Here is a 14,365-nt window from a genome sequence, read left to right as displayed (position 1 = left end):
CCTGCCTACCTTGACAGAGTAGGCCAGAGAGATGGTGACGGCGAGCGGCAGCCCCTCAGGAACAGCCACCACCAGCACTGTCACGCCGATGATGAAGAACTTGACAAAGTACTGGATGTAGATTGGGGTGCACTCGGCCACCCAGGACCGACCCTGGACCCCGAAGGTGTCGATCACAAAGTAGAGGATGAGGATGATGACGGTGACTGCTGACATGATCAGACCTGGACAGAACGAGTAAAACGAGCAGAGTTTAAACACGAGCACACGTCCTATTCAAGTCAGTTTTAGATGTCAAGGTCACTTGCTTTCACATATGAAATATGCATTACATTCTATAAGTATGTCATTGCAGCACTTAGTTTAAGTTTTTTGTCATGGTAACACTTTTAAAATGTCTCATGGTGCATTCAGGGACAAACTCCTCAAAGTTGGCTGAGAAGCAATGAAAATTTAATTCAGAAAACATGGTTTAATTGTGGGGATGGATGCTGGGGTGGATAATGGTTTTATATCATGCTTGATACATACAGAATAGGGGAAGGACTAGACAAGCTTCTTATTTTTTATATTTTATCTTATCAGCATTGTTTGCTCTCCATGTTTTTTTTTTATCTAGCAGATATCAAATGAAAGTACAAAAGCAAATAATTGTCTTTATTCTTTAAAGGTTGACTTGATTGCTGAATGCAACATTTGAAAATATCCGGTTTATAAAACACACTGAAATCGCAGGAAAATCTTGGTTAAACTAAAAGCAAAACAGTATTATTGGTTTATATTTCAGCAAGGCAGTGAGGTCTGGATGCAAAATAAAGATAAAAATATTAACGGGAAGCCTCTGCACTTGAAGCTGCTATTAAGAACTTTTGGAGGCCCCTGTAGACAAAAGCGGTAGTATTTCACTGCCACGACCACAGAATAGAAAGCCAAAAATACAAGTATCTGAATAAAAACCTCCTTGTGCTTCTTTTTAACTGGCTCATGTACTACTCACTGTAGCTTAGTCTGAGAGTCTGACCTGATAAGAATCTTTTCGTGGATGGTCTCTTGAGTCTATGTGCTTCATACAGACACATCAGTATTAAACTAAGACTGATAACTGAACAATTAAACACAGTTTGTGATAGCTTTACAATAGGAAAATGGTTATTTGTCTGTAAGTGAGATGGCATCCTGAATGTAAAATCATAAACAGGTGAGACAGGTGAAACAACAAATCCACTGCTTGTGTTCTTCTGCTTCATCTCTCTTGTCACTCACCTTTTGTCAACGTGTTTTGACCCAAATTCTATTTCGGTCACGTATTGAGGGGAAGTTTATGACTGAAGCTGGTCTGTGGTTGGTGCCCCCCCCCCCCCCCACCCCCCTCTACTCTGTCCTGAAAGCCCCTCGGTGTATTAAGGTCAATTGAAATGACACAGAAAATACCTTCAATTCCGGGATGAATCATGTTCCCAATAAAACATGTATCCAATAAAACTGAGTGCATTCTGACCCTCAGCCTCTCAGTCTCCCCTCACTGCCTGATCACTTTGTGTGCTATTAAAGGAACAGTCCCACATTTCTGGAAATCCTCTTGTTCTTTGTCTTCCCCAGAGTCAGATGAGAAGACCACCTCCCAACAGCTCCAAAGTGCTTTTTATTTACATGTTCTATCTTGTTTGCTAACATGCTATCGCCAATCTACCAGCTGGGTTTAGATGACAGTAGATTTAAGACAGAGCACAAGCCTGGCCCCCCTCACTATAGCCCCTTTCACACAGAAATCCCATAATACTGTTGTAAAGAATACCTGTCATTAGGGTTGGGCTGATGGATGATGCCATTGTCCATCGCCAATGGCTGACAGTCATCAACCCCTGAATCCTCTACCACTGTAACACTGTGATTTCAAAACACTCTGTATTTGATGTCTTTTGTCCCCTTAGAGTTGCCATGAGGCAGGAGTATAAAACAAGCTTTTGCTGCTGGTCATTGGACTGTCCTATTTGTTATTTTCTTATTAAACCTGTCCAGTTAGGTGAAGTCAAGATGTTCAGTTACACTGGTGGCAGCCGTTTCTTTTCTACTGTTATTGTTATTCTATTAGGAACTGTTTCTTTGCATTTACATCTTATACACTTTATATTTCACTTCTTAGATTAGCGTCTTCAGCATAGCTCATCAGCAAAAATTTTTTTCAGGCTTCAGAGAGTCCATCATGCCAAGTTATCCATTTGTGTCTGCACCAAAGCTAAATTCAGTGGTAAGGCCAAATAAAGGCACAACATTCCCAATTTGTGTAAAAAGGGCTAATGAGTTGAAGAAGAATTGATTTTGTCAATTCTTAAAAAAACAAAAAAAACAAACAAACAAAAAAACACTTGTAACGGGCTATGTCATATTGGTGACTTGTACCAAGACGGTGTGTTTATGTCATACTCTGATCTAATAAGGAGATACAAACTTAGTGGAAAAGAACATATTTGGATATATCTCCAAATAACAAGCTGCTTTAGCTAAGGGACTCAAGGTGTAGAAGGAAATCCCATTATGGATTTCTTCAAACTGCCAGTAGCGCCTTTGTGCTTGCGTTTTTTAGAGAGTCACTGATAGTCTGCTCCATAATAATTGTGATAGCTTGAAAGTAATATGGCAGGCAGACCTGGGGTGTATTCTGGATGAGCAGCAGTGGTTAAAATCTCTGTCCGACAGTGGTAAAAATGTCAGGGAATCCAAGAGCAAATTCACCCAGTATAAATAATACACAGGTACTACTGGACACCGACCAGGCTATATAGGATGGGTTTATTAACTAATGACTCCTGTTGGAAATGCCAGGAAGAAATTGCCACTTTTTTTTTAAATCATATTTGTGATTGTCTGCTCATTCAGCCCTTTTGAAGTAAAATTCTTAGACATATGAGTAAGTGGCCGGGTAGATGGGGGACTCCATGGAAGAGAGCCTGTGCTCGCTGTAGATATAAACAGCTCATTTTAAGGTAACAAAAACATGACAACTGCTATTTTCAGGGGATTACACACTGACTGATTGTTTTTAAATGTGCTCTATGAAAGAGATGAAATGATGAAACTATGCATGCGTGTGTGTGTGTGCGCGTGTTTGTGTGCTTCTCACCAGCCTTCCCGATCTGTACAGCCAGTCTGGTCAGTTTGCCCTGCAGCACCGACTTCTCCTTCTTGGTGACATTGACCTTCTTCACCGGTTTGGCCTCCTCTTTCTCTTCCGACTCGGCGGCCTCCTCACTCTTCAGCGGCTGGATCTCCAGGGCGATGCCATCCTGGGTTTTGGCTGTGGGGGAGGGGGGAGGAGGTGGGGGTGAGGTGGTGGTTGGGGGGTTTAAAAGGAGGAGGAGGAGGCAGGTTTTAAGGGGCCAGTGGGTGAGGAGAGGTAAGGTGGGACCAGGGTGGGGAGCAAACAGATATGAGGAGGAGGTTTAGGAGAGGTAAGGAAAGGTTTGTGATTAAAAGGAGGTGAAGATGAAGGAGGATGAGGAGGGAGAAAGAGGAGTATGTAGTAGTGGATGTAGTGATGGATGGGATGGAGGAAACAGATTGTGAAAGAGGCAGCAGTTTTCAGCATGGTCAGGATCAGGAGGAGAGGATGAAGGAAGGCAGGACCGGTTGAGAAAAGGTGAATGAATTAAATCGATAAATAATAATAAATTACAACACAAACCAAAAAAGAAGGAGGGAGGCAGGGTACAGGAGTGGTTTGGGGATGAAGGGTAGAGAGGCAGAGAAAACGTTACAGATTCAGTCCCAGGGGAAAGCTGAAAACGACCGGACGAGTTTTCTCAGAGATCAGAAAAGACCTCTGACTCTTTATCATTAGCATGATGACCTTTGGCTGAATGCAGAGAGTAGCATTTCATCAAATTATGACCACAGAACGTTCATGAAAAAGGTCCAGGTAGCTTTCAGAGAGTGTCACAGACAAGTTGGGAGCAGCAGTTCATAATGAAGAGCAGCAGACAGAACAGAGAACAGCAGATACAACAGAGAGGATTTAACCGGAGGCTGTCAATCACACACACACTGTGTTTCTTTCACATCATAGTTTGGAACGAGGTTCAGTTCTGAAGTCTGACATGGCGTCTGGTTTCACGTCCTGCTTGGCGGTTCTGCTCCTCATTTGCATAAACAAACTGTGTATTTGCATTTCACTTCATCAGCTGGGCTCCTGTTTGGACTGTAGTAGTGTACGTGGAGCTTTTTGATCTGTTTGTCATATTTCCATACCAAAGAAATGGGGACAGGTGATGAATGGAAACAACAGATCTACACTAATCTGACACACTGAGTGTTGTGCCGTTTGTCCTCATTAACAACTGAGCTGACAACGCTGACTGGAACTGGGATGATTTTAACTCCTGTCTATTCCTTGTTAGGTTATTAACATTAAATACTGGAAATGTTCCGATTTGGTCATTAACTTGATACACAAATACTCAAAAGTTGTCCATCAGCTATCTGTTTTTCCTATATTAAACCCTGTTGGAGGGTCACTGCTGGTAACAATGTCAACATCACTTCTGGAACCAACAATACCAACAGATCATGGACATAAAGCAGGTTTAGATTCCTGGATGACCAAAATAGAAGTTTCTAAATAAGAAGAGAAACTTCAGGTGCAAAACTCTCCCCAGGCTGTCTAAAATCCAACAAGGGAATTTGAGTGAAAGTCAAATAAAATTCAAAATGTCTGCTGGAGAACCTGATCCTATTATCCTTATTTTTATTACCTACTGTGGTGTCAAGTAATGAATGAAGGCTGTTGGGTCAACTAAGGACAATCTTTCACTGGCAGCAGCCAAAAGTAAAATTAGTCAATCATAATAATAATGAAGGTTCTGGAATCTGGACTGTTTTGGGAGTGGAAACGATTTTGTGCCACTTCTTCTGTGAGTTTTGAGCAGTAAGTTGAAATAAAGTGTATTAAAACAAACTGACTGATTGGACCTCATGCAAGAACCGTCATGTACAGATAGATAAATGTGGAAGACGCCTATTCTGTAGTACTGTACATCTCTTTATAGTGTGAAAACACATAAGAAGGGCAGAATTTTAGAGACGCCTCTCAATATAACGCAGTTCAGTACAACACCATCTCTAACTATGGCCTCAGAGTTAAAACATGATTTCATTAACACCTCTATGACAGAGGAAAAGTTGTCATACAGGTGCTAATATTTTGTAAACTGACTTAATGTTTAAGATGGAACTTTGAGTTGTGTGATGTATAATCAGTGTGGTGATTTGTTTTTTTGTTTTTTTTACTAGAGCGCATAACAAGCTGTGAAGGAATTTGGCCCGGGTGTTTGACACTTCTAAGTATGTGTTTTAGTCTCCTGATTTCTGACAGTCAGACTTGCAGCTCAGCAGTGTGAAATTCTTTGCCTTATATAGAAATCTGAGGCATTGATTTTGCTAATGGCCAAATCTCACAAAAAGTACACCAGCTAATGAACAGGTGGTATCCTTCAAGTTAGGATTAGGTTAGGAACTTCTTTGACCACTAGATACTTGCCGATACCAAGTACCAATATAAGTACTTAATGACGCCATTACAGTTCTTGCAAAGACTTATCAGATGTTCAGGTGGTGTTAACGTGGTTACTGTGCACAGTACATTTTTGAGTTATTTGTAATAAGTTATTGTGTTAATGTTGTGTTCCTAATTAAGCTGTGCTGTTTCCTGTTTATATTATATATTTTACTTGGAGTAATTCCACAATTATTATGGACTTGCAGAAAGTTTACTCTTACATATAACACACAGCACTTGAACTAATATTTTAATTATACGTTAACATGTGTAGTATTTAAGTTGCTTCTTTGTGTCCTCTTGCCTAAGAGCTAATTATTTCCAACCTGCCACTGTTTAGGGTGTGTTGTACTGTCAGCCTGTTTTGGTGGAGATTATCAGGAGAATAAGAAGAGTATACAAAGAGATGTTGTAGTCCACTTATTATCTGCAGCCAAAAGGACTGGAAAACACTGACAAGTAAGAACAGAGGTTTACTGATGGGTGGGAGCAGTATTTTTTTTCTCTTTGTATTCAGATTAATTAGCCACATTCAACTAGTTTGCACCTGGTTGGACTTACTGGACAGTCTGCAGGAGCACTCTGTGAGTTTGTTTCAGTTTTACATGGACTTTAACAATTTATGGACAGTTTCTGTAATCACAAGTGGACACCGCTGAGGACAACAAGTCGCTAATAATGGCAGTGCAAGCAAACTATTAGCAAACTCTTTGAACTCTGAGTTGCGTTGGATCTTTAGGTGTTTTATCATAGTGCTTCTGTTAAGGGTCCACTTTTTGGAAAGTGGTATCAGGTGCGGGATGTCACAGTGCAAATGTGAGTACATGAGGACAGCATTGGACTGATACCCAGTGCTGGTATCAGCGCATCCAAAGATAGGAAAACGAAAATGTTCTTGCATGTGGTTCAATGTCTCTAAAAAGAAACCTGCTAAGATGAAGACTTTCTCCCAGCGTACAGTTCATACTTCATAGAATTCCTCAAAGATTTAATGATGCAAGAGCAAAAGATGAATGTGTATCTTTAATGTGTTGTAATGTGTTTTTTGGACTCCCTTCACCGACATCGCCTCTGCCTCGCTCTGACTTTCATCCGGTTCATAATTAGAAGCTCCCCACAAAGAACTTTGCTACAGGGGAAGTCACTTCATGACAGCATGACCTCAACATGACATTTAGACATTTTTAATGTGGGGATGAGTCTGTGTCAAACCAGGAAGCTGTGGAGCTTTATGCACATGGTCCACTCTGAAGACAAGCCACAACATAGAACTAACTGACACAGCTGCACATGAACAGGACTGAGACCCACTGACCAATCACAGAACTGTAAACAGGCGCAGCACTGAACCATGGGAGAGCGCACGGCGGGCAGAGGGGAGGGGGTGTCTGACAATCAAAAAGAAAGCAAGTCAACAAACAGAAGACGAACTCAAAGGATCACCCCAGAAAACAAAAAAACGACAGCGATGCAGAACCACGACAGAGAGAGACAGGAGGAGGTAGAGGAGGCTGCAGAGCTGTGGAGGCTGCAGGAGACTTCAGCAAGACATAAAAATAACAGAGAAGAGGGAGAGAGTCAAACAGTGATTACAAGACAACATGAAGTCCTGAGCAACACCCTGCAAGGAGGCAACAGTGAGAGAAATGAGAGGAATCAAAGGCGAAAAGAAAAGAAACTGAAGATACACAAACAGAACAGACGACAGCCCACAGCCCACTAATACTGCAAGGGTGCAACTCCCACACACACTGACAGCCTCGCTTCAGCCAAAAAACATCACCGACCGCACTGTTTGGATCAGTGGGTTTTTCTCAACAGTGTCAACAGAAAGTCACATTCATCAGAGTTTAATAAATGTGTTGAAATGTTTGATGAGAAAACTGAACACGTAGCCTCCATTAATACAGTGAGGCATTAACCTTTTTTATTGCTGTCGACAAAATTCAACACTTCCTGCACAGATGTTACACATCAAAATCCTAACAGCTGCAAAAAAGACAAACCCACACTCCTCTGGTAAGCTTTTAATGTGAAACATTTGCAGGAAGTGTTGAGTTAGTTTAACATTAATCGAAATAAAAACACAGCAAAGTGAAGGTGACTGACTGAATGAAAACAGTATTATTGTTAAAAAGAGCAAGAGAATGATGATTGTGACATGACTGTTGCTGTACTGAAGGAATTCATTTTAAGATGCTTTCCCTTTTCTGATCTGTAACAATATATTTAATATTACAATGTCACAAAAAATCTCTCAACAGAATATTACATAGTTAATTATTTCATTTTATAAAACTTCTAAAAGTCATAATTTTCTATGTTTTTTTAAATATCGGGATAAATATCATATTGCAGACTTTTTATTGTAGCAATAGTGTAGCTTGAGTTTTTGATGTGGTTACACCCCTACCCCATAATGTTGATACAAACTCAGTCATTCCATTTCCACCTATTGTCTTGATAAATGACACGTCATGTACATTTCCACAGCACTGACTCCATCAGTACAACAACAGATTCATTGCATCACTTTGTTGCTCTCACTTTCTCTTTTTAGTCACATTTTTCATTCAGTTGCTTCTTTACTGTTTTTCTATCACTGCTGAGTCACTGTCAAACTTCATGCACAAATGTTTCACTTTTTTCGGCAGCTCAAATGACAGAGCTTAACTGATTAGTCTATTAATTAACTAGCCCATCCACAGAAAATAAACTGGCGACTGCTTTGATAATTGATTAATTGTTTAAGTGATATTTCAAGCAAAAATGCTGTTGAACTGGGCTTTAAAGAACCAGTTTTAGGATTTAGTGGCAGCCAACAGCGAACTTGCAGACAGAAAACATTTTGTCTTGCTAGTCAACTTCAGTAATAAGAAGGCCAAACAGGAAAATCACTGGGGGTTTGTGAGCCACACAGAATACTTTGTCACGACTACAAATAACTCTTATGAGATAATGTTAATAGATATATTCCCCAGAGCCGTCAGTAAAAATGGCAAAAATCCAGTGTTTTGTTTGTCTGTTCTGGGCTACTGTAGAAACACGACGGCGCAACTTGGCGATCTCCATCTCTCCTCAATAATTTGCATTGTCAGGTGTACACTGAAATATACCTATTAATATTATATTCTGTTGCTACCAAAAGAGCCCCCTAAACCTTACACACTGGACCTCAAAGAAAGTGTGAAGAGAGATTAATCGTCAGTAAAAATAATCATTAGATGCTGCCCTAATAATACTTTTTTCTTCATTGGTTTTTAGTGAAACATCTGCAAGTGCTGATGTTCAGTGATGGTATATTAGCTGTACAGTGATGGAAAAAACAGCAAAGAAAAGGTATTTGAGGGTATTAGAAAGGCAGAAAAGCATCCATACCTTGTGGTGTGTGTTTGACATGAACTGTATGAGTTTAATTTAAAGGTGCAATGACTGATTTTTTTGCCACTAGGGGGCAGAACAAACTCCACCATAAGCTGACAGATATACATTTCTAACATATTATAAAGTGCAAACACCTGCTTGCTTCCACATCCAGCAGGCACAAAGAAACATCATCATCTAATTGGAGTCGTGTGAAAACAGCTTCCTGCTGCTGGTGGAGATCTGATTGATAAGAGCCAAAACAGGCTGTAAATGTGCTGTGAAACCAATATGAGGAGCTAAAAGAGGCCAATGATCAAAATTCTCTGTGGGCTCAAAACACTGACACTAAAAAAGTGCGACTGAAGATGTTTGTACAGATTTTGTTCTCTCTGTGTTTTGAGCGAGGGGTCATCTGTGACTGCAGCTCCGTAAATTATTTCTGTGCGCAAAAGTGTGATGAGCATCCAAGAGCAAGGACTCCGAGTGTGTGTGTGTTCGTTTCTGTGTACATCAAGAAGCATTCTGTCTGCAGCAGATGCTCAAACCATGGGAGGTTGGGAGGAGGGGAACTGTGTATGTGTGTGTGTGTGTGGTGTGTTGTGACAGCTTGCAGAGGAAGTTGGACATGTGTTGGATCACACGGGACCTAGAGGACGGTTGGCTGGTCGAGTTTGGAGGTTGGAGCGATGACGTCATCAACACAAACACACAGTCATCAAGTGTATCAAATATTGAATATTTAAAGGCACTGAGGGAGCGCTTGATGTCAACACAGCATCGTCCATGAAGGACACCTCAGAGGTCAGACTTGTAGGTTAAAGTGACCCTCGCATAAGGAGTTATATCTGTGTCTTAATTCTCAAAGCGCAATGGGACGTTTTGAGAGCAGAAAGATTTTTGCAAACACATAATTTAGATTTTGGAGAGAAATTGTTATCACAAAGGATTGAGGAAACAAATATTAAATTTGTACTCAATGAATATTTGTTGTGTTAGATATTATCAACATGAGTGTACAATGATAACCTTCCAGCTCTGTGTGCTGTTTGTCTGTATCCTAAACAGTTTTGCTTGTACATCTTCCCTTTTGAACCTTTTTCAAATTCTGTAAGGAACTTAATATGCATTTTATTAGTTTGTAACATAGTTATCTCTGTTGGGAGCAAGCTTCTGTTTACCCAACTTGACACAACTCATCCCAAGACATTATCATCACTAAAGTAGTTCCTTTAGTGTGTGTAGCCCTAAATTGAGTATTGTTGGATATCATGTAAAAAAATTACATTTATCAGTACCAATACACAAATCAAGTAAACAAGCTGCCATTGCCGGGGTAACGTCTCTCTACACCATGTATGCACGCACATGAATGCAAAGCAGTCATAAGAAGTGTACAATTTTTTACTTTTTCATGTACTTTTCAGACAACAAAACCAAAACAAAACCAGAAACGCCAAGGATATCAGCGTTGATTTTGACTAGATGAAATAGGTTGCAGGTGACAGTTGTGCAAAACAAACATTTCTCCAAACAAGTGACAAGTCGCTGAGCCCGTTCACTAACGCACCCAGCAGGTTAGGACATCCTCATTATAAACAACTGACACAATCTGACGTTTGCTTACTCGCTCGCATCCCTTTCAGTCACATTTGAACAGCTGAAACCAATTGCATTTTGGCATTTTAGCTTAAAAAATGATTTGTAACATTAACTAGGTTCCTACACCATTTCCAAAGTCCATGGGAGAGCCAAACTCAAGCAGTTTACAACCATTTTCAAGGTTTAGCATGCTTTTAAAATTAAACAATGTATTTTAAACTCTGAGGCACAGTTATAGTATATATATATATACATATATATATATATATATATATATATATATATATATATATATATATATATGTATATATATATATATATATATATATATATATATATATATATATATATATATATGTATATATATATCTATTCAATATCTATTTTTGTTCTCTCAAATCTTATTATTAGAGTGATCACTTCTTTACAAAATATAATTTATCTTGCTGCAAAAACTGTGCTCAAAATGTCCCAATACGCTTATAGAATTTAAGACATAAATATAATCCAATAATCAACCTATGACAACTGTGGACGCTGTGATTGGCTGTCAAAGACTTGAAGGTTGAGAGTTGCACCCTTTTACAGGTAAAGCAAGGCGAGAGAACGTCCCCCTTTATACAGCAGAGAGAGAGAGTGAGAGAGAGAGAAATGGACTGGACACTCCTCCCTCCTGCCGCTGGGTGGAGGGTGAGGAGGGGTTGAGTAACAGGGAGGATGGAGGGACAGAGAGGGACAGATGGATGAATGGAGGGGTTACCTTTGTTGCGATTTTCGGGGGGTCCTTGTTTTTTACCTGTTCGGACAGAGAGAGAGGGCGGAATGCTGATAAGATGGCTCAAAGGAAAAATAAGATCAAATCAAACTGAGGGAGAACACAAAGTTCAAACTGATAGAAACCCACAGGTGTGTGTGTGTCGTGTGTGTGTTATGGGCAGGAATGGACCAATCAGAGGAGAGAGACGCGCCACTTCCTGCTGCAGAGAACCAACAGCCACAATGTTGATGGCGGATTAAAGCAATTTATTAATACCTCAGAAATCAAAATAAATGAAAATGTAGACTTCAATAGAACATTAAACAATAATGTATTAAACAAATATACATTATTGGTTTGAGAGGCCAAAATGCTCTGTGTCGACAGCCACTGTGTAATCAGTACTTCATCCTGTTTTACATTTGTGTATACATTCTAAAGCCCAACCAATATATCGATTGGCCCGATATGGGTTTATCACAGATATATCGGTATAGCTGTATATGTTTACTGATATGCACTGACATGAAAACTTTTTTGAACATTAACACTGTCCAATACATTTATTGGTTTATGACCAAATACCTGCAAAAATAATGAAAGTCCAAACAGCCATTGAGGTACCATTCTTAGATTCTGGCCCAGCGGTCGAGGTGCTGATCATGAATCACAATGTCCCTGTCATCTCCTATTACTGCTCTTATTTCATTTCCTGTCAACTCTTTAGTGTCGAGGCAGCACATGATTTGATTTGGCGAGGCTGAGGTTTGATTTCATTTGTCCGAAGCTCCTAACAATGATTCTGAACTGGATTATATGTAGTGGAGGGTGCTAATTGGGCAACTTTGCAATTCTTCTTTCGAATTAAACGCTAAAAAAATGTAGACAAAGCCACAAGTTCAAACAATGTATGGACTACTTCAGATTGTGTTTGTGGTGCTGAAGATTAATTTGGTTTCCTCCCTTCACTGCATCTATTTGCATATCTACATGTTAACAGATTTGTTGTGGATCCTTGTCCCCTGTCACGCATTGATTAGACATGTGACAGTTTGTGACAGGTGCAGGTCAGGTGCTGTTTCCTCCTGAGGGACATTAACTTCCTGGTGCTGTAATATGGAGCTCGCTGCTTTTACTGTGAAAGGAGGTGTGGCAAGGTCAAAGCCAACATAAATACACACACACAGACACACAGACACACAGACACACACACACACACACACACACACACACACACACACAGCTCTTTGTAATTCAGCTGGTGGTTTGTGATTGATGACAGAGACTGAACTGCTTTAAGTGTGTGTCTGTGTGTGTCTCTGTGTTTGCACATACTGAAGGCTCTTATGCTCGTAAGATAACCAATGGGTGTGACTTCTGTATACTAATGCATGAATGTGTGTGTGTCTGTGTGTTTGTGTGCACAGCAGGCTGATGCAGCAAATTGCGACATTAAAGTAGAACACTCAACAGTGCGTTTGTGTGTGTTGTTGTATTTCTATTTTTGTAAGGACCAGTCAAAATTTCAGACTTGGTGAGGACAATTTTGGAGAATGAGGATATTTTGTCCAGTTCTCAACGTTTCATGGTTTTTTATGGTTCAGACCTGGTTTGAGGATTATGATTAGATGTGGGTACAGATTATGGTTATGGTCGGGGCCTATGGTCAGGGCCTAGGGAATCTCATATATCAATCAAGTACAGACGCATATGAGATGCCAATTTAAATGCTCTCTTCTGCTGCTCATTTTCAGTTTAATTTCAGTTGAATCAGAGAAAAATATATTGTGGTTCTCCTCATAAGGAATTCATTACTGGTTTGTTTTTTAAAATCATTGACTGGAGGCCAAAATGTAAACCTGAGCGTCTCTCTCCGCTGAGCTGGCACATTCAGCCAGTTCACAATGAATGCCTGACAAACTCAAACTTTAGCCAATAAAACAAATGATCAGACAAAAACAAACTAAAGAAAAAGACATGAGTAAAAGGGGGTTAGCATGATCACAAGCAAATCAAAAGCAATAGAGACCGACTGCTGAAGCCTGTTGGTTTACATCAAACTGCTCTGTGATAGTACGAGGATCATCTGGACTTTGGCTTTTGAAGGGTTCCACTTCAAAAAGCAACTGTGTGTAAACAGAGGAAGGTACGTTTGGCATTTTCAACCAACATTACATCACTTTCAAATCAATACCTCGGTATAGTAGCCATAAAGTACCACGAATAAATGAGACCACAATGTAGTGTTTATTCAGGTGACCAACCAAACAGATTTGTTGTATTCTTGGTGGATTAATTTGTCCTTTTTCAGGTCTGTGTGGAAACAGTTCAAAGTGCTGACTGAATGAAATGTTCACAATAATGCATTCATTTGGAAATTCGCATTATGTCATTTACAGTGATAGCGGCAGACTAACCATTACAATTCTGAGTAATATTTGAAACAATAGGTTAATTTCAGACAGAATTTAACAAAAAAAAAATCCTCTCATTTTAATCCAGTGACCAACAATTTTGCTGAAATAACAAATTACCTGGCAGATTTGTCAGTTGTAGCTACCTAGCTAACAAATGTTAACTTCTCTGACTTACTTGAAAACTCTCTTAGAACCAATTGCAGTTCTAAGTCAGTGCCTTGGTCAAGGTTACTGACCGGAGAATTAACCTAACCTGTCTTTTTTGATGGTGGGTGAAACTGGAGCATCCGGAGGAAACCCACTAAAACTACACACAGACAGGCCCTTCCCCAGTCGAACACAGGACCCTCTTGCTGTTAGCAACAGTGCTAATCACTGAGCCAGTGTGCTGCCACTGTGCGGCGAAAAGGTCCCAGGTAAAACTTCAGCATCATCACCAGTTGACAATCCATGAATAGGACATGGAAATAAAGGAGCAACATCTTCCTTGTATTACAGGGAAACACTGTTTATCCCTTGTTCTGTACTACATGTTATCAAGAGAAAAATGCAAGGTCAGAATATTTCTTTAAGGCACAGCTTTGGTTACAACTGTAGGTAAGCTAGTTAGCTAAACATACTAACATTAGCAGCTTATGCTGGGTACGAGCACCACCATGCAACTCATTGGGATGA

The 14,365-nt window shown here is 40.0% G+C and overlaps 1 protein-coding gene across 3 annotated transcripts in view; it reads right to left on the bottom strand.

The window, feature by feature from the left end:
- LOC146332145 (plasma membrane calcium-transporting ATPase 1-like) overlaps nucleotides 1–14,365 on the bottom strand; it is a 119,039-nt gene that overhangs the window by 31,296 nt on the left and 73,378 nt on the right. For 2 of the 3 annotated variants that reach the window (XM_084739790.1, XM_084739782.1), the window contains exons 7-9: nucleotides 11,277–11,312; nucleotides 3,122–3,295; nucleotides 10–224 (exon numbers count right to left, since the gene is read on the bottom strand). In XM_084739790.1, coding sequence (XP_084595916.1) covers nucleotides 10–224; nucleotides 3,122–3,295; nucleotides 11,277–11,312 — 425 coding nt within the window. The remainder of the gene's footprint in view (nucleotides 1–9; nucleotides 225–3,121; nucleotides 3,296–11,276; nucleotides 11,313–14,365) is intronic. The other variant, XM_084739797.1, reaches the window with a different exon arrangement.

This window comes from Lutjanus erythropterus, chromosome 2 (genome assembly GCF_056507025.1).
Source record: "Lutjanus erythropterus isolate fLutEry1 chromosome 2, fLutEry1.hap2, whole genome shotgun sequence".
Lineage (NCBI taxonomy): Eukaryota > Metazoa > Chordata > Actinopteri > Lutjaniformes > Lutjanidae > Lutjanus > Lutjanus erythropterus.
Note: the sequence above shows the minus strand (reverse complement) of the source record. Positions and strands in the feature narration are given on the sequence as shown.